This window comes from Heptranchias perlo, chromosome 1 (assembly GCF_035084215.1).
Source record: "Heptranchias perlo isolate sHepPer1 chromosome 1, sHepPer1.hap1, whole genome shotgun sequence".
In the NCBI taxonomy this organism is placed as follows: Eukaryota; Metazoa; Chordata; class Chondrichthyes; order Hexanchiformes; family Hexanchidae; genus Heptranchias; species Heptranchias perlo.
In genome coordinates this window covers 41,153,941-41,173,537 of record NC_090325.1, presented here as the reverse complement: position 1 = coordinate 41,173,537, position 19,597 = coordinate 41,153,941, and the positions used below count along the sequence as shown (strand labels likewise).

Here is a 19,597-nt window from a genome sequence, read left to right as displayed (position 1 = left end):
CCGCACTGAGGTGTCAGCCTAGATTACATGCTCAAATCCTGGAATAAGCACGAACCTGTCATCTTTTGATTCAGAGGCAAGAGTGTTACCAATGAGTCAAGCTAGCACTGTAAAGAGGCCACAAAGAACACAGATACCTGAAATCCAGCACAGAAAGATGAAAGATGCCTTAGAAAGAAAGAGCGATCCGCCATGCACACATTTGCTCATGTTTTCACGCACATATGATAATAAATATGCATTCCGCATGTTTTTTCCACAGTTTTGTGTGACAATATTTTACAAACTTGGGTCTAGAAGTTTGGCCACAAAGTGCCTGTTTCTTGGGTGTTAAATGGCCTACTAAGGCTCCAATGAGGCGGACAGGAAGCGCACGGTCATTATGGGCTGGAAGTGCACCGCCCAAAAAATCAGTGTCCAGGGCCCACATAAGCAAACAAGGGACCTAGTGCCTGTTTGAAGCCCCCTCTGCAATATTGGTTTGCCCTGAGGCAACCAGTGCAGGGCCAGCTGCATTCAGGAAAGCCAGATCTACATGCAGCCTAACAGGTGGTCCTTAAATGGACTGCCTGTTAGGCTGCATCCAACAGGATAAGATTTTAAAATATACTTACCTGGGAGGAGCAGGAGTGATGGCCGCTTGGGCCTGATCTTCCATTCCTCTTCACTGGTGAGCTGCCTGGGGATGCCTATATTCCTGATGCTCGCCAGCTCAATGATAATGAGGCCCGAAGCCCATTATCATTGTCAATCCATTTAGGCGCAGGCCTTTGCGTCCAAAAATGGGCGCACTTGAATTTCCAGACAAGAATATTTTTGCCTGGAATTTGCACAGAGGTTCTCTGGATGGAGATTGGCAGACACCTGGAAAATGGTGTGAACAAGTAAAAGACAGCCTAGTTATGGTGGGACATCAGAAGAACCCACAAAGTTCAGGGCTTATCCAGAGATGCAATTTATACACCAAGGGTTAAGGCACTTTAAATAACGATCTCAACTGAACCTCACTAATACTCCAAACTTCAGAAAGAATGTATTTTACACAGATTTCTGCCGCTGGATTTCCTGCTGACTTACTGCCAAACAGATACTCCTGCCAATTGTCGCTTGGTCCAAATGTTAGAAAGAAAACAGTCTCAGTGTATTTATTTTTGTTTTAAAAATTACTTTCTCCTTACTAGGAACAGTTCCACAAGTGGCAGCATTCTTCCATATCTCATCAGAATGACCATTATTCGAGTGTGCGCCTTGACAGTCAGTCTCAGTAGGCTTTTTGGTCACAGGGGCAGCACGGTCAAGCCCACTTCAGTTGTCACCCAAGGTTTGCAAAGGTCACTGGATAGCAATCAGCCAGCGACAGGAATCCTTACCAATTTCCCCTTTGGTGGTCCTGGGATGCTGAGCCTTTGCTGCCACCCTTGCTGAGATCAGATAATAAATCAGGGATCAAACCTCGTACATTTCTGGGCAGTACTTCTGAGTTGCGTACTGGATAAACTCACTGAGGTCTAGAGGGGCTGTTTTGTAGTTACCTCGGGAAACACTGCAACTCTTCATTAAAAACAATTCTTAATGCTCTATATTACCTTCCTATATGACAACAGTGACTATACTTCACAAGTACTTCATTGGCTGTAAAGCACCTTGGGACATCCTGAGGTCATGAAAGGCACTGTATAAATGCAAGTGTTTCTTCTTTTTTCTTCTAATTTTAGGATCTGTTCAGGTGTTCTCCCACAAGTGCTGATTTCTATTGCCAGTTCCTTGCGTCTGTGATAAAAACAATTTACACAAACCAGTCACGTTCTATCATCGGCTCCATAAAATGAATAACTTCCATTTTTTTACTTTTACCAGGCCCATGGCTCCTCAATGAAAATATTCTCATGTGTTTTGCAACCATAATAAGAAGCTCTGTAACTCCATATAATAAACACATAAAAATCTCACTGCAGCCTACAACTATTATCATGGGACTTAGATGCATATTGAAAAACATAGCAAGAATCCTTTTAAATTCTTCATCTCTTGTGACTTCTCATAGAATCAGTTCAAGCCAACCACAATTACACCAGGCTCACATTTGTAGCAGTCTTAAACAAAACTATTCCTTCCCTTCTGCATGTTTGTCCCCTCAAGACGCAGCCTGTTGCTGGCGTATGGTTATAAAGGGGTCGGCAGTCATGATGCAAGTAGCTCTTGTTCCTCCAAAGCTCAAAAAACTTCCCTCTCTTATTTATGTTCCCTTGTCTCTTGAAGTCTCTGACCCATCCTGGGGTATAGTTCCACAGGTACCAACCACTCTCTGATTCTTCACTCAAGTGGCCACTTTTCATGTGTGAACCTCTGCTATTTGATTGGGTGAGGGGGCATCAAAACTAAGCTATCCTCACCTACCATCCACAAACATGCACATTATAGCGGAGTCACCTAGGCTATTTGACCGGAGGAGGGGAGCATCAGAGCTGAGCTGCCTTTACCCAACTTCAATCCATGCACATGCAAATTCTAGCAGGAGGTACTGGATGTTGATCAAGACTTGGAATCCCAGGGTGTTGAGATACTCTGTTCTCACTGACCCTCTCCCTCCCATTCCCAGCATCAACTTCCAGTTGTCGCCTTTCATTAGCAAGGCAGCCACAATCCGGACAGAACACACTAGAGTTGGGAATCAGACTAATGTTCCTCCATGGTCTGCAGTATACCACGTTGTCCCCTCAAAGATTATCGCAGTCAGCACTATGGGAGTCATTTCTGAGTTCTCACAACCAGCCGTGCATTACAGGAAATTGTGGGTGCACTTCCATTATTGGTTTATCATCCATTAAAATTAATGAGCGGTTGGTGGAAGCAAGGCTCCCTGCTGGATAGCATGAGCTTGGAAAATCGGCCCTTATATGTCTACAGTGTGGTTTGAATTAACTTGGCTGCACTTTAAATTGTCAAACTCTGCGGATATTTCAATTTCTTTTTGGAAAGATGCCAAGTTTTTTTCCGCATGCATTTAGTACGAGCTCTGTCATATCATTTATACAAGCTCCTAAATAAAAGTCTGACAGCTCTTTACTGCAGTCTTAAGTACTTCAAGATGTTGGATGCACAGAAAAATAATCCTCAGGTTTAGCTGTTGACTGCTTTAAAACATCACCAATTGCTACATGGCCTAATAATCCTTTAAGGATTCCAGTAACATTTCTGCAGTAAAAATCAATAATAAAATGCTTACTTTTTACTTTATTCCACAAAAAAAACAATCTTTGCACACCTCTAGTCATGACTTATACATTAAATCACTAAAGATTTATAGATAAACATAACTTCAGATGGTGCCACAATCGGTGTGAAAGAATCTAAGTGGAGGTCTTTGTCCCCAGATGGTCGGCAGTAGAGTAACAGGCTGACCACAAGTCATTAGTTGCTGGTGAAGATATTTAGGAATTTTTAAACAATGTACAAGAGCAAAATCCAAAATATATCATTAAAAAATTTCTCCCACTTATTTTTGTTCTCTCCTCTCTTGAAGGTATTGACCCATGCTGGGATATAGTTCCACAGATACCAACAACTCTCTGGTTCTTCACTCAAGTGGCCATTTTTCATGTGTGATATTTTTTATGATATTTGGCTGGGGGAGGAGGGTGTCAGAACTAAGCTATTCTCACCTATCATCCACAAACATGCACATTATTAGCAGAGTCACCTAGACTATTTGACTGGGGGAGGGGAGCATCACAGCTGAGCTGTCCTCACCCATTACATTAAGAAAAATAATCCCCGTAATTATAACTGTCAACATTAGTAAGGCAAAACAAATAGACCTCAGCCATATTCAAAGATAGAATTCTGAGAGGACTTAAATATTAATCTTAATTATTGATGCCAGAGGAGTTCCTCTCCTCAGTCCACCTATTGTCTCTTTATCCAAGAAAAGTAGAACCTTGTAGTTTTAAAATTAAATGATGCTTAGGGAGAACAAGTCTGGGTTTACTGTCAAAGCAACAATTCCTCATTATTTTTGTTTGTTCTCAGCTCTTTCTCAGAAAGAAACTTGCAACGTTTGGTCCATGTGAAGAATGACTTTGTTCTTGTCTCCTGTACTGAGTCGGCAATTCATTGTAATGTAATGGAAAGTCACAGACCAGACGTTCACTTGCAGAAACAATCACTCATTTTGATTTTTGTGTACAGTCCTCTTAACCCTTAGACTGTGAGTCGGTCCAGGGAATCTCCTGTCTCTCTCAGCCTACTACTTCTACCCTATTCTATCATTTTTTAATACATTATACTTTATATATTTTACATTTTTGTACATATCCACTTATCCTATCTTTCCTAACTCTATCTTGAAAATGCGTTAAAACATTTATCGATCTGCTTTCTTCTTGCTCCCACTTTCCATTTGGAGTTTATTTTTAAAAGAGTTGTCCTTCAGAGTTCCACCCCATATAAACTCCAGCTCATCCAGAACGTCACTTCTCGCATCATATCCCTCACAAAGTACCCCTTGCCTATCACTCCTCTCCTTGCCAATCTCTGTTGGCATCGTGTCTCCCAATGTTTTGAATTCAAGATCCTCATCTTTGTTTACAAATCGTCTCCCTACTCCACTCTTAACCCCTTTGCATACCTTCCTATCCTTCAGCTATCTTGCTTCCACACTCTGGAACCTTCTCCATAAACATCTGCATCATGCTACCAATCTTCCCATCTTCAAAAGCCTGCTAAAATCTTTCACTAGCCATGCCTCTGGCTATCTGCCCTAACTCTTCTCTTGCTACTGTGTGGTATTTATGGCAGGATCATCCTGGAATGCAAAGATAACTTCTTCTCTTCACTACAAACTGTCTTCTTAAACCCCTTTCCTCTGCCTCCTCTACCCTCACCTCCAACAACAAGTGCAAAGAGCTCATGGACTTCTTTGTCACTAAGATTGAGACCACCGTTCAGCTGCCTCTCCACTGTCCCCCTTCCCCTAGCCCACCAAGCCAAACTTCCCCTAAGGTTCCACCCTGCCCTAGCCCTGAACTCATATCTTTCTCTAGTTTCTCTCCTATCGCCACTCATGCCCTCTCCGAGCTCATCTTGTCCATGAGACCCACCTCCTGCTCCCTCGACCCTATTCCCACCAAGCTGCTGACCAGCCAAATTCCCTTCCTGGCCCCCATGTTAGCTGATATTGTTAACGGTTCCCTCTCATCAGGTACTGTCCCCCTCCTCTTCAAATCTGCCATTATCACCTCCCTCCTCAAAAAACCCACCCTTGACCCCTCTGTCCTTGCAAACTACCGCCCTATCTCCAACCTCACTTTCCTCTCCAAAGTCCTTGAACAAGCCTTCCAAATCCTTGCCCATCTTTCCTGCAACTCCATGTTTGAATCCCTCCAATCAGGTTTCCGCCCCTGTACTGAAACGGCCCTAATCAATGTCACAAATGATATCCTATGTGACTGTGACCATGGCGAACTATCCCTCCTCATCCTTCCCGAACTGTCTGCAACCTTTGACATGGTTGATGAAACCATCTTCCTCCAACGCCTCTCCTCTGTTGTCCAGCTGGGTGGGACTGTGCTCACCAGATTTCATTCTTATCTATCCAGTCGTAGCCAGAGAATCACCTGCAATGGCTTCATTTCCAGTTCCTGCACCATTACTGGAGTCCCACAAGGATCTATCCTTGGCCCCCTCCTCTTTCTCATCTACATGCTACCCCTTGGTGACATCATCCGAAAACACGTCAGGTTCCACATGTATGCTAACGACACCCAGCTCTACTCACCACCATGTCTCTCAACCCCTCCACTGTCTCTGATTTGTCACACTGCTTATCCAACATCCAGTACTGGATGAGCAGAAATTTCCTCCAACTAAATATTGGGAAGACTGAAGCCATTGTCTTCAGTCCCTGCCACAAACTCCGTTCCCTAGCCTCCAGCTCCATCCCTCTCCCTGGTCACTGTTTGAGGCTGAACCAGACTGTTCGCAACCTTGGCATCCTATTTCACCCTGAGATGAATTTCCGACCCTGTATCTGCTCCATCATCAAGACTGCCTACTTCCACCTCCGTAACACTGCCCTTCTCCGCCCCTGCCTCAGCCCATCTGCCGCTAAAACCCTCATCCATGCCTTTGTTACCTCCAGATTTGACTATTCCAATGTTCTCCTGGCCGGCTTCCCATCTTCCAACCTCCATAAACTTGAGCTCATCCAAAATTCTGCTGCCCATAATCCAAACTCGCACCAAGTCCCGTTCACCCATCACCCCTGTGCTCGCTGACCTACATTGGCTCCCGGTACGGCAACACCTTGTTTTAAAATTCTCATCCTCGCCCTCCCTATCTCAGTAACCTCCTCCAGCCCTACAACCCTCCGAGATCTCTGCACTCCTCCAATTCTGGCTTCTTGCCCATCCCCGATTTTAATCACTCCACCATTGGCGGCCTTGCCTTCAGCTGCCTAGGCCCTTAGCTCTGGAATTTCCCCCCTAAACCTCTCCGTCTCTCCACCTCTTTTCCATCCTTTAAGACGCTCCTTAAAACCTACCCATTGAATAGAATGGGCCTTTACTCTCTGGTGTTTAGAAGAATGAGAGGTGATCTCATTGAAACATATAAGATTCTGAAGGGGCTTGATGGGGTGGATGCTGAGAGGTTGTTTCTCCTGGATGGAGAGTCTAGAACTAGGGGCCATAGTCAAAGGATCAGGGGTCGGCTATTTAAGACTGAGATAAGGAAGAATTTCATCACTCAGAGGGTTGTGAATCCTTGGAGATCTCTACCCCAGAGGGCTGTGGATGCTGAGTCGTTAAGTATATTCAAGGCTGAGTTCGATAGACTTTTGGACTCGAGGGGAATCAAGGAATACGGGGATCGGGCGGGAAAGTGGAGTTGAGGTCAAAGATCAAAGATCAAACATGATCTTATTGAATGTGAAAGCAGGCTCAAGGGGCCGTATGGCCTACTCCTGCTGCTATCTCTTATGTTCCTATCTCTTCGACCAAGCTTTTGGTCACCTGCCCTGATATCTCCGTATGTGGCTCGGTGTCAAATTTTGTTTTGAAGCGCCTTGGGATATTTTACTATGCCAAATGGAGCTATTTAAATGCAAGTTGTTGTTTATTCTTTTTTTGCTGCTGGGATGTTTTGCTGGTGAAAATTGACTTTGAAGACTAGTTTTCCAGAAATCAAAAGCACAAACCTGCAAGGTTAATCTGGTTGCATAATAGTTGTGACCATATGAATCAGTTAAATCAAAACCCAGAAGAGGATCTTGTGTTTGAAAGCTGGTGAAGTGGCTCTGCTGCTGCTTGAGGTGAGTGCAAGGAAAGGGTAGAGCTCTGCAGGAGGTGGTGCTCTAGCTCAAGACTGTGTACACTACCAACAGGACCCAGGATTGGATGAGCTGATGTTAACAGAGTGTGGATGACGGGCGTGCAGCCAGGAGAGAATTGGATCTGGTGCTTACAAAGGCATGGACAAGGGTTTCAGCAGCAGATGGGCTGAGACAGAGACAGGAACAGAGGCCAGTGTTGTTAATGACTCACTGAGAATTCGTGACTCACTCAGACGAGACCACCCTGGGTGCACTTCCATACAAAAGCTTGGAGGGAATAGGGAAACGTGAAACCACAGAACTGCCCCAAGCACAGGACTGGTATCATCTGCTTTTATGCCTTGCATCGCTTCACAATCACTCACACACAAGCAGGCATACACGCAAGCACAAAAACATCACACAATATATTGCAAGGCAGGCTCTGTTTGAAGATATCTCTTGCAGCCAAAATTCCAACATCTGTTCTTTTTCTGTCATAAGAATGTAAGAACAACCTGCCAACACTGCCAGTATCCGAGCACAAGGAAATACTACTGTACATCACCCTGCTTTTCTATCTCATCAAAGTTTGCAAACACCAGCACAGATACACACATTTTGGAGGATGCAGTTAGCTTGAGAGATAGCGCTGGTTGAGTCACAGTGCACAGCTGAGGAGGAGCAAGAACTAAAGGGAAAATGGCTGCCATTAATAATGCCTGTGCTATCATAAATGCAGTAGTGCGGTGAAATTGGGCAACCATGGCATGCTCCTAGAAACATAGAAACATAGAAAATATGAGCAAGAGTAGGCCATTCAGCCCTTCGGGCCTGCTACACCATTCAAAATGATCATGGCTGATCGTCTAACTCAGTACCCTGTTCCTGCTTTTTCCCCATATCCCTTGAACCCTTTAGCATTAAGAAATATATCTATCTCCTTCTTGAATACATCTAATGACTTGGCCTCCACTGCCTTCAGTGGTAGAGAATTCCACAGGTTCACCACCCTGAGTGAAGAAATTTTTCCTCATCTCGGTTCTAAATGGCATACCCCATATCCTGAGACTGTGACCCTTGGATCTGGACTCCCCAGCCGTCGGGAACATCCTCCCTGCATCTAGTCTGTCTAGTCCTGTTAGAATTTTATATGTTTCGATGAGATCACCTCTCATTCTTCTAAACTCTAGTGAATAAAGGCCTAGTCGACCCAATCTCACCTCATACGTCAGTCCTGCCATCCCAGGAATCAGTCTGGTAAACCTTTGTTGCACTTCCTCCATGGCAAGGACATCCTTCCTCAGATAAGGAGACCAAAACTGCACACAATACTCCAGATGTGGTCTCACCAAGGCCCTGTATAACTGCAGTAAGACTTCCCTGCTCCTGTACTCAAATCCTCTTGCAATGAACGCCAACATACCATTCGCCTTCCTAACTGCTTGCTGCACCTGAATGCTCGCTTTCAGCGACTGATGTATAAGGACACACTGGTCTCGTTGCACCTCCCCTTTTCCCAATCTTTCACCATTCAGATAATAATCTGCCTCTCTGTTTTTTCAACCAAAGTGGATAACCTCACATTTATCCACGTTATACTGCATCTGCCATGTTCATGCTCATTCACCCAACTTGTCTAAATCACATTGGAGCCTCTTTGCATCCTCCTCACAGCTCACATTCCAACCCAGCTTTGTGTCGTCTGCAAACTTGGAAATGTTACATTTAGTTCCCTCATCCAAATCATTGATATATAATGTGAATAGCTGGGGCCCAAGCACTGATCCCTGCGGTACCCCACTAGTCACTGCCTGCCACCCGGAAAAAGACCTGTTTATTCCTACTCTCTGTTCCCTGTCTGTTAACCAATTCTCAATCCATGCCAGTATATTCCCCCCAATCCCATGTGCTTTAATTTTGCACACTAACCTCTTGTGTGGGACCTTATCAAAAGTCTTCTGAAAATCCAAATACACCACATCCACTGGTTCTCCCCTATCTATTCTACTAGTTACATCCTCAAAAAACTCCAGTAGATTTGTTAAGCATGATTTCCCTTTCATAAACCCATGCTGACTTTATCCAATCCCGTTAATACCCTCCAAGTGTTCTGTTATCAAATCTTTTATAATAGACTCTAGCATTTTCCCCACTACTGGTGTTAGGCTAATTGGTCAGTAATTCCCTGGTTTTTCTCTCCCTCCTTTTTTAAATAGTGGGGTTACATTTGCCACCCTCCAATCTGTAGGAACTGTTCCAGAGTCTACAGAATTTTGGAAGATGATCATCAATGCATCCACTATTTCCAGGGCCTCTTCCTTTAGTACTCTGGGATGTAGATTATCAGGCCCTGGGGATTTGTCAGCCTTTAGCCCCGTTAATTTCCCTAGCACTATTTTTTTATTAATACTGGTTTCCTTCAGTTCCTCCCTCTCACTAGACCCTTGGTTCCCTAACATTTCTGGCAGGTTATTCGTGTCCTCCTTTGTGAAGACAGAACCAAAGTATGTGTTTAATTGTTCTGCCATTTCTTTGTTCCCCATTATAATTTCCCCCATTTCTGACTGTAAGGGACTACATTTGTCTTCACTAATCTTTTTTCTCTTGACATATTTATAGAAACTTTTACAGTCAGTTTTTATGTTCCCTGTTAGTTTACTCTCATACTCTATTTTTCCCCCTCTTAATCAATCTCTTTGCCCTCCTTTGCTGAATTGTAAACTGCTCCCAATCCTCAGGCTTTGCGCTTTTTCTGGCAATTTTATATGTCTCCTCTTTGGATCTAATACTATCCCTAATTTCTTTTGTAAGCCACGGTTGAGCCACCTTTCCTGCTTTATTTTTGCGCCAGACAGGAATGAATAATCGTTGTAATTCCTGCACACGTTCTTTAAATATTAGCCATTGCCTATCCACCGTCATCCCTTTTAGTAAAGTTCCCCAATCTATCATAGCCAACTCGCACCTCATACTTTTGTAATTTCCTTTATTTAGATTCAGGACCCTAGTTTCGGATTCAACTACTTCACTCTCCATCTTAATGAGGAATTCTATGATGTTATGGTCGCTCTTCCCTAAGGGACCCCACACAACAAGATTGTTAATTAATCCTTTCTCATTGCACAACACCCAATCTAGGATCGTCTGTTCTCTAATTGGTTTCTCAACGTATTGATCTGGAAAACCATCACGTACACACTCCAGGAATTCCTCCCCCACAGTATTATTGCTAATTTGGTTTGACCAGTCTATATGTAGATTAAAGTCACCCATGATTATAGTTGTACCCTTGTAAGCGTCTCTAATTTCCTGTTTAATGCCCTCTCCTACATCTCCACTTCTGTTTGGGGGCCTATAGACAACCCCCATCAACGTTTTCTGCCCCTTGGTGTTTCTTAGCTCCACCCATAAAGATTCCACATCGTGATTTTCTGAGCCAATATCCTTCCTCACTATTGCATTGCTTTCCTCTTTTACTAACAACGCTACCCCACCTCCTTTCCTTTTTGCCTGTCCTTCTTAAATATTGAATACCCCTGGATGTTCAGTTCCCATCCTTGGTCACCCTGCAGCCATGTCTCCGTCATCGCAACTATATCATAACCATTAATATCTATCTGTGCTGTTAATTCATCTACCTTATTGCGAATGCTCCGCGCATTAAGACACAAGGCCTTTAGACTTGTCTTTTTACGATTGCTAGTCATCTTAGTTATATTTTGCACTGTGGCCCTATTTGTTTTTTGCCCTTGTTTTCTCTGCCTTCCACTATTGCTTCTTCCCTTTCTGTCTTTTGTTTCTCTCCTTGTTTCCCCCTCCTCTGTCTCCCTGCTCAGGTTCCCACCCCCCTGCCATTCGAGTTTAAACCTTCCCCAACAGCACTAGCAAACACCCCGCGACATCGCTCCCGATCCTGCTCGGGTGTAACCCGTCCCACTTGTACAGGTCCCACCTTCCCCTGATCCGGTCCCAATGTCCCAGGAATCTAAATCCCTCCCTCCTACACCATCCCTGCAGCCACGCACCCATCTGGTTTATTCTCCTGTTCCTGTACTCACTAGCACGTGGCACTGGTACTAATCATGAGATCACTACCTTTGAGGTCCTGCTTTTTAATTTATCTCCTAACTCCTTAAATTCACCTTGCAGAACCTCATCCCTTTTTTTACCTATGTTGTTGGTACCGATATGGACCACGACTACTGGCTATTCACCCTCCCCCTCCAGAATGCCCTGCAGCCGCTCCGTGACATCCTTGACCCTAGCACCAGGGAGGTAACGTACCATCCTGGAGTCACGTTTGCGGCCACAGAAACGCCTATCTGTTCCCCTTACAATTGAATCCCCTATCACTATAGCCCTGCCACTCTTCTTCCTCCCCTCCTGTTCAGCAGAGCCACCCGCGGTGCCACGAACCTGGCTCTTGCTGCTTTCCCCTGATAAGCCATCTCCCCCAATAGTATTCAAAGCGGTATATCTGTTTGAGAGGGAGATGGCCCCAGGGGACTCCTGCTCTACCTGCCTAGTCCTTTTACTCTGCCTGGTGGTCACCCATTTCCTTTCTGCCTGCGTAATCTTTACCTGTGGTGTGACCACCTCACTGAACGTGCTATCCACGATAATCTCAACATCGCGGATGCTCCACAGTCAATCCACCCGCAGCTCCAGCTTCGAAATGCGGTTAGCCAGTAGATGCAGCTGGACACACTTCCTGCACACATGGTCGCCAGGGACACCGGTAGTGTCCATGACTTCCCACATAGTGCAGGAGGAGCATATCATGGGTGCGAGCTCTGCTGCCATGACTTGCTTTAGATTTACACTACGCTCACCTCTCAGACTCTCTTCCCACTCTCGGATTCTCCTTTTACACTGCACTCACCTCTCGGACTCTCCTCCCGCTCTCGGACTCTCCTTTTACACTACGCTCACCTCTCGCACACTCCTCCCGCTCTCGGACTCTCCTTTCACACTGCGCTCACCTCTCGGACTTTCCTCTCACTTTCGGACTCTCCTTCCGCTCTCAGATTCTCCTCTCGCTCTCAGGACTTTCCTCTTACACTGCGCTCACCTCTCGGACTCTCCTCTAGCTCTTGGACTCTCCTTTTACACTGCGTTCACCTCTCGGACTCTCCTCCCGCTCTCAGACTCTCCTTTTACACTGCGTTCACCTCTCGGACTCTCCTCCCGCTCTCAGACTCTCCTTTTACACTGCGTTCACCTCTCGGCCTCTCCTCCCGCTCTCGGGACTCTCCTTTTACACTGTGTTCACCTCTCGGACTCTCCTCCCGCTCTCAGACTCTCCTTTTACACTGCGTTCACCTCTCGGACTCTCCTCCCGCTCTCAGACTCTCCTTTTACACTGCGTTCACCTCTTGGACTCTCCTCCCACTCTCGGGACTCTCCTTTTACACTGCGTTCACCTCTTGGACTCTCCTCCCGCTCTCAGACTCTCCTTTTACACTGCGTTCACCTCTTGGACTCTCCTCCCGCTCTCAGACTCTCCTTTTACACTGCGTTCACCTCTTGGACTCTCCTCCCGCTCTCAGACTCTCCTTTTACACTGCGCTCACCTCTCGGACTCTCCTCCCACTCTCAGACTCTCCTTTTACACTGCGCTCACCTCTCGGACTCTCCTCCCACTCTCAGACTCTCCTTTTACACTGCGTTCACCTCTTGGACTCTCCTCCCGCTCTCAGACTCTCCTTTTACACTGCGCTCACCTCTCGGACTCTCCTCCCACTCTCAGACTCTCCTTTTACACTGTGCTCACCTCTCGGACACTCCTCCCACTCTCAGACTCTCCTTTTGCACTGCGCTCACCTCTCGGACTCTCCTCCCGCTCTCAGGACTTTTCTTTTACACTGCGCTCACCTCTCGGCCTCTCCTCCCGCTCTCGGGACTCTTCTTTTAAACTGTGCTTATCTCTCGGACTCTCCTCCCGCTCTCGGACTCTGTTGCTCTTCAGTGAGAAAGAATTATGGTAATCTAGAACTCTCCCCCAGAAGGCTGTGGATGCTGGGTCAATTGAAATGTTCTAGACTGAGATAGATTAAATTTATTAAGTAAGGGTATCAAAGTGCTAACCACGCTGACTCAGGCTGTGTGACCAGCACTTTGGCTGCCACTGGCAGTGCATTGCCTGTGATTAGCTGCAGATATTGTTGCAGCAGATAGTAACGCTCTGCAATGGGCTTCCTGCTGACATAGAAGCAGCGGAGGTGGTTGACTTTGGTTAGTAGCAAGTTGTGCGTGGCATGGTCTGCACATATTGCTGTTTTGCATAATGGCGGGTGTTACCAGTGTGGCTCAGATGCCTGGTGATCTCCCTGGTGACCCTTCTTTAATCTTATGCCATTTCAGTCAGGAAATACTGGAGCTGAGAATCAGCGGGTCATGATCCTGGCAGTCATGCTGGGATCGGACCTGCTGGCGACCTCAAGCACTGAGCCTGCCAGAGTTTTGGGCTTCACTGGGAAGGCACCTCGTTTGCATTGTGCCGGCGGGCACCTGCCACCCCTTTGGGTGCTCGCCTGCCCCATATTTCTGGAAATTCCAATGTCTGCTAGTTATCTGGGGGTGGGGGAAATCTAGGTCTTCCTGGAGTTACGGCAGGAATCTAATGAAACAGGTGAGGAGATTTGGCCCCACTGTATTTTGAGCGTATCCAAACCAACACCTATCATTAATTTTGTCTTTACTTGCCACTCATCATGGGAGCCTGCAGCTTGCAGTTAGATGCCTTGTGTCTCCCTGAGTCGCTCTGAAAATTAGTTTTGGAAGTGTTCCTTTTCATGTGCTCTTCATTTTTCATCTGTTCATGTTCTGTTGAAGTTCTGTAAATACTTCACTTACGGTCCACTTTCTGGTGATTGAACAGCCAATAATGAACTATCCTGGCCCAAAAGCCTGGAACATAGGAACAGGAGCAGGTCATTCAGTCCTTCAAGTCCATTCAATTAGATCATGGTTGATCTGTATCTCAACTCCTGTGATCCATATCCTTTGATATCCTTATCTAATAAAATCTATCGATCTCTGTCCACAATATTTCAATTGACCCAGCATTTACAGCCTTCTGGGGGACAGTTCTAGATTACCACCACCCTTTCTGGGAACGGTTCCCGGCATGAAGCTAGTGCTGGGGGTCAGGTTTCCACAGGCACTGCCAGTGCTGGGAGGGAGAGGCAAGGCTGGGGAAGCCTAAGAACTCCTTGTGGGACCCGGGGGAGTGCTTATGCTTCTCCTGGGACACTACCAATCTGCAGAAAAGATAAATTTATATACTTACCTTCTGGCCTTTCCACTGACTGTTGCCAGCTCCTGCTGTTGGGTTTGGCCCCATGCAAGCCTCCCTTCAGTTAAAATGGTGTTTTGGCGCCAAATACATCATCAGGCCACTGTATTTGAACGTAAAGCGGATCTACCTCGGGCGGGCGGCCCTACGCTGCCTCTTCTGAGGTAAGTTAAGATGATGGTGGGCGAGATCGCATCGGGAATGTGATGCAAGCCTCCCACCATCTTAACCCTCACCCCACCCCCCGACCCCAACATTTCCGCCAGGCGGGCAGGATTAAAATTCACCCTCAAATCTCTGCATCAGACACTCACAGGTCAGTTATATGTGGACTAAAGCTCAATCTGTTTTGCCACCAACTATATGCTTCAGCATCAAAAGATCATCCCCTACAATTTAATACCCATGCTCATTGGACTGACACTGCACAAACTCATTTCATGTAGGAAACTTTCACTCCTGGGAGTCGATCCTGACTTTGTGTGATAGTGTAAAATGAGTGATAGCGAGTCGGCAGCCTGTTTGACATCTCTCCTGATTTTTATTTCCGTTGGAGTCTGCCGACTTGCACAAAGTCAATATCTACCCCTGATATCTGGGCTGGAATTGTACCCATTTTCTGTAAGTAAACGGTCAGTATCTAACTCAGTGCACTGTCCAGTTCGATCAGGTAATGTAGCACAAACTTTGTGCAATTCACTTTGATCCTCAGCTACCTGCCTTTCTTCTAACAAGACGATTCGCTTTATGTTTCAGTGGTGTTTTAATGGTGAGTGTGTAACTGTCGGAAATCGTCCAGATACTGTTAATGGAGGATGGAGCACCTGGAGTTCCTGGTCACATTGCACACGCACATGTGGAGCAGGAGTTCAAGCAGCGGAGAGACACTGCAGCAATCCAGTGTGAGTATGTTGGGTAACAGGGGGATCAAAGAATAATGTTGAATATTATCTCAAACATTTTACTTGAACAATTTCATAAGAATAAAAATTAAGTTGAGATTCAAAATGGAACAAAGAGAGAGAAAAATACACCTCAGCGTGGAAATTCATTTTAGCCTGTTTCTGGGCCTGAAGTAGGTGGCCCACTGGGACCGCGCACCAGAAGCCGGAGGCCTTAAGCCTCATTAGCGGGTTGCCAGTGAGCTACAGGTGCCAATTGGGGGCCCAGAGGCAGCACGCTGGCTGCCTCTTTGGCAGAGGCCGTCAGATAAGTCCTGGGAGTGCTGAAGGAGAACGGGAGGTGGGGAAATCATGGACCGTCAATGGCTTGCAGGAGTGCTGTGGAGCCGGGAGGAACACTCCTGATCCCCTCTGCTCCACATAAAGATAAGTTTATTAAAATTTCTCAGTTTCTCAACAGAGACCTTATGGGTTGAATTGAGAAATAGGAAAGGATCTAAGACGATAGTGGGAATTGTATATAGGACCCCTGGCATCAGCTCTGAAGTGCTAGATTGTATAAATGCAGAGAATAGACAAGCGTGTAACAAAGGCATAGTGGTCTTAATGGGGGACTTTAACCTTCACATAGATTGGGGAAAGCAGACTAGCAACTGTCAGAAAGGTAGTGAATTTCTTGAGTGTGTCCAGGATAGCTTTCTACAGCAGTATGTCCTAAAGGCAACAAGGGGCAAGCCATACTAGATTTAGTAATGAGTAATGAACCAGATTTAGTTAACGGCTTAACTGTACGTGAACATCTATCCAATGGCGATCATAACATGATCGAGTTCAATGTAGTGTTTGAAAAGGAAAAAAGTGAATCAGCTGCTAAGATTCTAGACTTGGGTAAGGCCGACATCAATGGGGTGAGACAGAGACTGTCCACAGTAAACTGGGCAAATCTGTTAATGGGTAAAACGACTGATAATCAGTGGGAAATGTTTAAAGAAACATTTAACGAGATACAGAACCGGTTTATACCCGTAAGGGGCAAGAACTCTACTTGCCAAAAAAAACAGCCATGGACAACTAAAGAGGTAAGGGACAGTATAAGACATAAGGAAAGGGCATACAAAAAGGCAAAAAATGGCACAGATCCTGGTGAATGGGAAAGATTCAAAGATCAACAAAGGGTCACAAAACAGATAGTAAGAGCTACAAAAAGAGAGTATGAAAAGAAACTTGCAAAGGATATCAAAACCAATACGAAGAACTTTTATAGTTATATTCGGAAAAAGAGGGTGGTCAGGAGCAGTGTTGGTCCCTTAAAAACTGAAAGTGGGGATATTGTCATTGACAATGGGGAAATGGCGGACATGGTGAACAATTACTTTGCGTCAGTATTTACAGTAGAAAAAGAGGATAGCATGCCGGAAATCCCAAGAAAACTAATATTGAATCGGGGACAGGGACTCGATAAAATTAATATAAGTAAAGCAACAGTAATGAAGAAAATAATAGCACTAAAGAGTGACAAATCCCCAGGACCAGATGGTTTCCATCCCAGGGTTTTAAAGGAATTAGGTGAGCAGATTGCAGATGCCCTAACTATAATCTTTCAAAGTGTGGAGATGCCGGTGATGGACTGGGGTGGACAAATGTAAGCAATCTTACAACACCAGGTTATTGTCCAACAGTTTTATTTGAAAATCACAAGCTTTTGGAGCTTACCTCCTTTGTCAGGTGATTGCCTGACGAAGGAGGTAAGCTCCGAAAGCTTGTGATTTTCAAATAAAACTGGTGGACTATAACCTGGTGTTGTAAGATTGCTTACAATAATCTTTCAAAGTTCTCTAGATTCAGGAACTGTCACTCCGCTTTTTAAGAAAGGAGAGAGAGGGAAACCGGGGAATTATAGACCAGTTAGCCTAACATCTGTTGTGGGGAAAATGCTGGAGTCTATAATTAAGGATAGGGTGACTGAACACCTTGAGAATTTTCAGTTAATCAGAGAGAGCCAGCATGGATTTGTGAAAGGTAGGTCGTGCCTGACAAACCTGATTGAATTTTTTGAAGAGGTGACTAAAGTAATGGGCAGGGGAATGTCAGTGGATGTTATTTATATGGACTTCTAGAAGGCATTTGATAAGGTCCCACATAAGAGACTGTTAGCTAAGTTAGAAACCCATGGAATCGAGGGAAAAGCACGGACTTGGTTAGGAAATTGGCTGAGCGAAAGGCGACAGAGAGTAGGGATAATGGGTAGGTACTCACATTGGCAGGATGTGACTAGTGGAGTCCTGCAGGGATCTGTCTTGGGGCCTCAATTATTCACAATATTTATTAACGACTTAGATGAAGGCATAGAAAGTCTCATATCTAAGTTTGCCAATGACACAAAGATTGGTGGCATTGTAAGCAGTGTGGATGAAAACATAAAATTACAAAGGGATATTGATAGATTAGGTGAATGGGCAAAACTGTGGCAAATGGAATTCAATGTAGACAAATGTGAGGTCATCCACTTTGGATCAAAAAAGGATAGAACAGGGTACTTTCTAAATGGTAAAAAGTTAAAAACAGTGGATGTCCAAAGGGACTTAGGGGTTCAGGTACATAGATCATTGAAGTGTCATGAACAGGTGCAGAAAATCATCAAGAAGGCTAATGGAATGCTGGCCTTTATATCTAGAGGACTAGAGTACAAGGGGGAAGAAGTTATGCTGCAGCTATACAAAACCCTGGTTAGACCACACCTGGAGTACTGTGAGCAGTTCTGGGCACTGCACCTTTGGAAGGACATATTGGCCTTGGAGGGAGTGCAGCATAGGTTTACTAGAATGATACCCGGACTTCAAGGATTAAGTTACGAGGAGAGATTACACAAATTGGGGTTGTATTCTCTCGAGTTTCGAAGTTTAAGGGGTGATCTGATCGAAGTTTATAAGATATTAAGGGGAACGGATAGGGCGGATAGAGAGAAACTATTTCCGCTGGTTGGGGATTCTAGGAGTAGGGGGCACAGTCTAAAAATTAGAGCCAGACCTTTCAGGAGTGAGATTAGAAAACATTTCTACACACAAAGGGTGGTAGAAGTTTGGAACTCTCTTCCGCAAACAGCAATTGATACTAGCTCAATTGCTAAATTTAAATGTGAGATAGATAGCTTTTTGGCAACCAAAGATATTAAGGGATATGGGCCAAAGGCAGGTATATGGAGCTAGATCACAGATCAGCCATGATCTTATCAAATGGCAGAGCAGGCACGAGGGGCTGAATGGCCTACTCCTGTTTCCATGTTCCTATGAAATGTACTTTAAGGCCACATTAGGAACCAGGAAATTGAAAGGAGCAGGCCCGATGCCTGCTCCGATCAGCACTGACCAATTTCATTGAAAGCTCCTTAACCAGGGATTAGGCACCTCATTAACACATTCAAAGGGCCTATCCCCTGCTCGAGGCTACCACTCGGGACACCTGAATATTGTTTGAGGCTGATATTGCATCAGACGTATTTCAGGCATTCTTAGGGCACTGGACATAGCCCGTGAAATTACTAATTTTTGCTTCCATTTCCACCTGGAAAACAGGCACAAGAACCAATTTCTACCCCAACATAGCTATAATCCCCAAATAGTGACCATATTGAATGTTAGGGAAATGCCAAATGTCCTGTTGGCTGTTTGCTATAATTACAAGCTTAAAGGTAGTCCAACAACAATTTGGCTGCAATATAATGCACAATTTGTTTTGCTGCAAAACAATGATCAAAATGTGCTGTTTAAAAATGGCAGCAGCAGCAGTACATCTGGTGTGACTTCTCATATCGTATCTCTGTGCTATAGTTGGATGCATTAACTGCGAGAGTGATTTCAGCCTGCTACACCCCCATCCCAAAGCCAAGCAATTAAGTGTAATGACAGCTAACTGGACCCTCAAGAGCAGAATGCTGTCATAGCTGAAAACAAAATATCAAAACAAGTTTAATTTTGAAACTTGTGAGTTTTCCCACACCCTCTCCCCAATGGGCTAGCAGGTAAAGGCTAGTTCCCAGTATATACAAAGCAAATGGTCCCAAGTTTGATCCTCAGTCAGTTCTGGGCT

General features: G+C 45.1%; 1 protein-coding gene across 1 annotated transcript in view; it reads left to right on the top strand.

Annotated features, from left to right (window-relative positions):
* LOC137323130 (A disintegrin and metalloproteinase with thrombospondin motifs 12-like) overlaps window positions 1-19,597 on the top strand; it is a 556,042-nt gene that overhangs the window by 279,987 nt on the left and 256,458 nt on the right. The window contains exon 13 of the mRNA XM_067986912.1: window positions 15,366-15,511. Within this exon, the coding sequence (XP_067843013.1) occupies window positions 15,366-15,511 (146 nt within the window). The remainder of the gene's footprint in view (window positions 1-15,365; window positions 15,512-19,597) is intronic.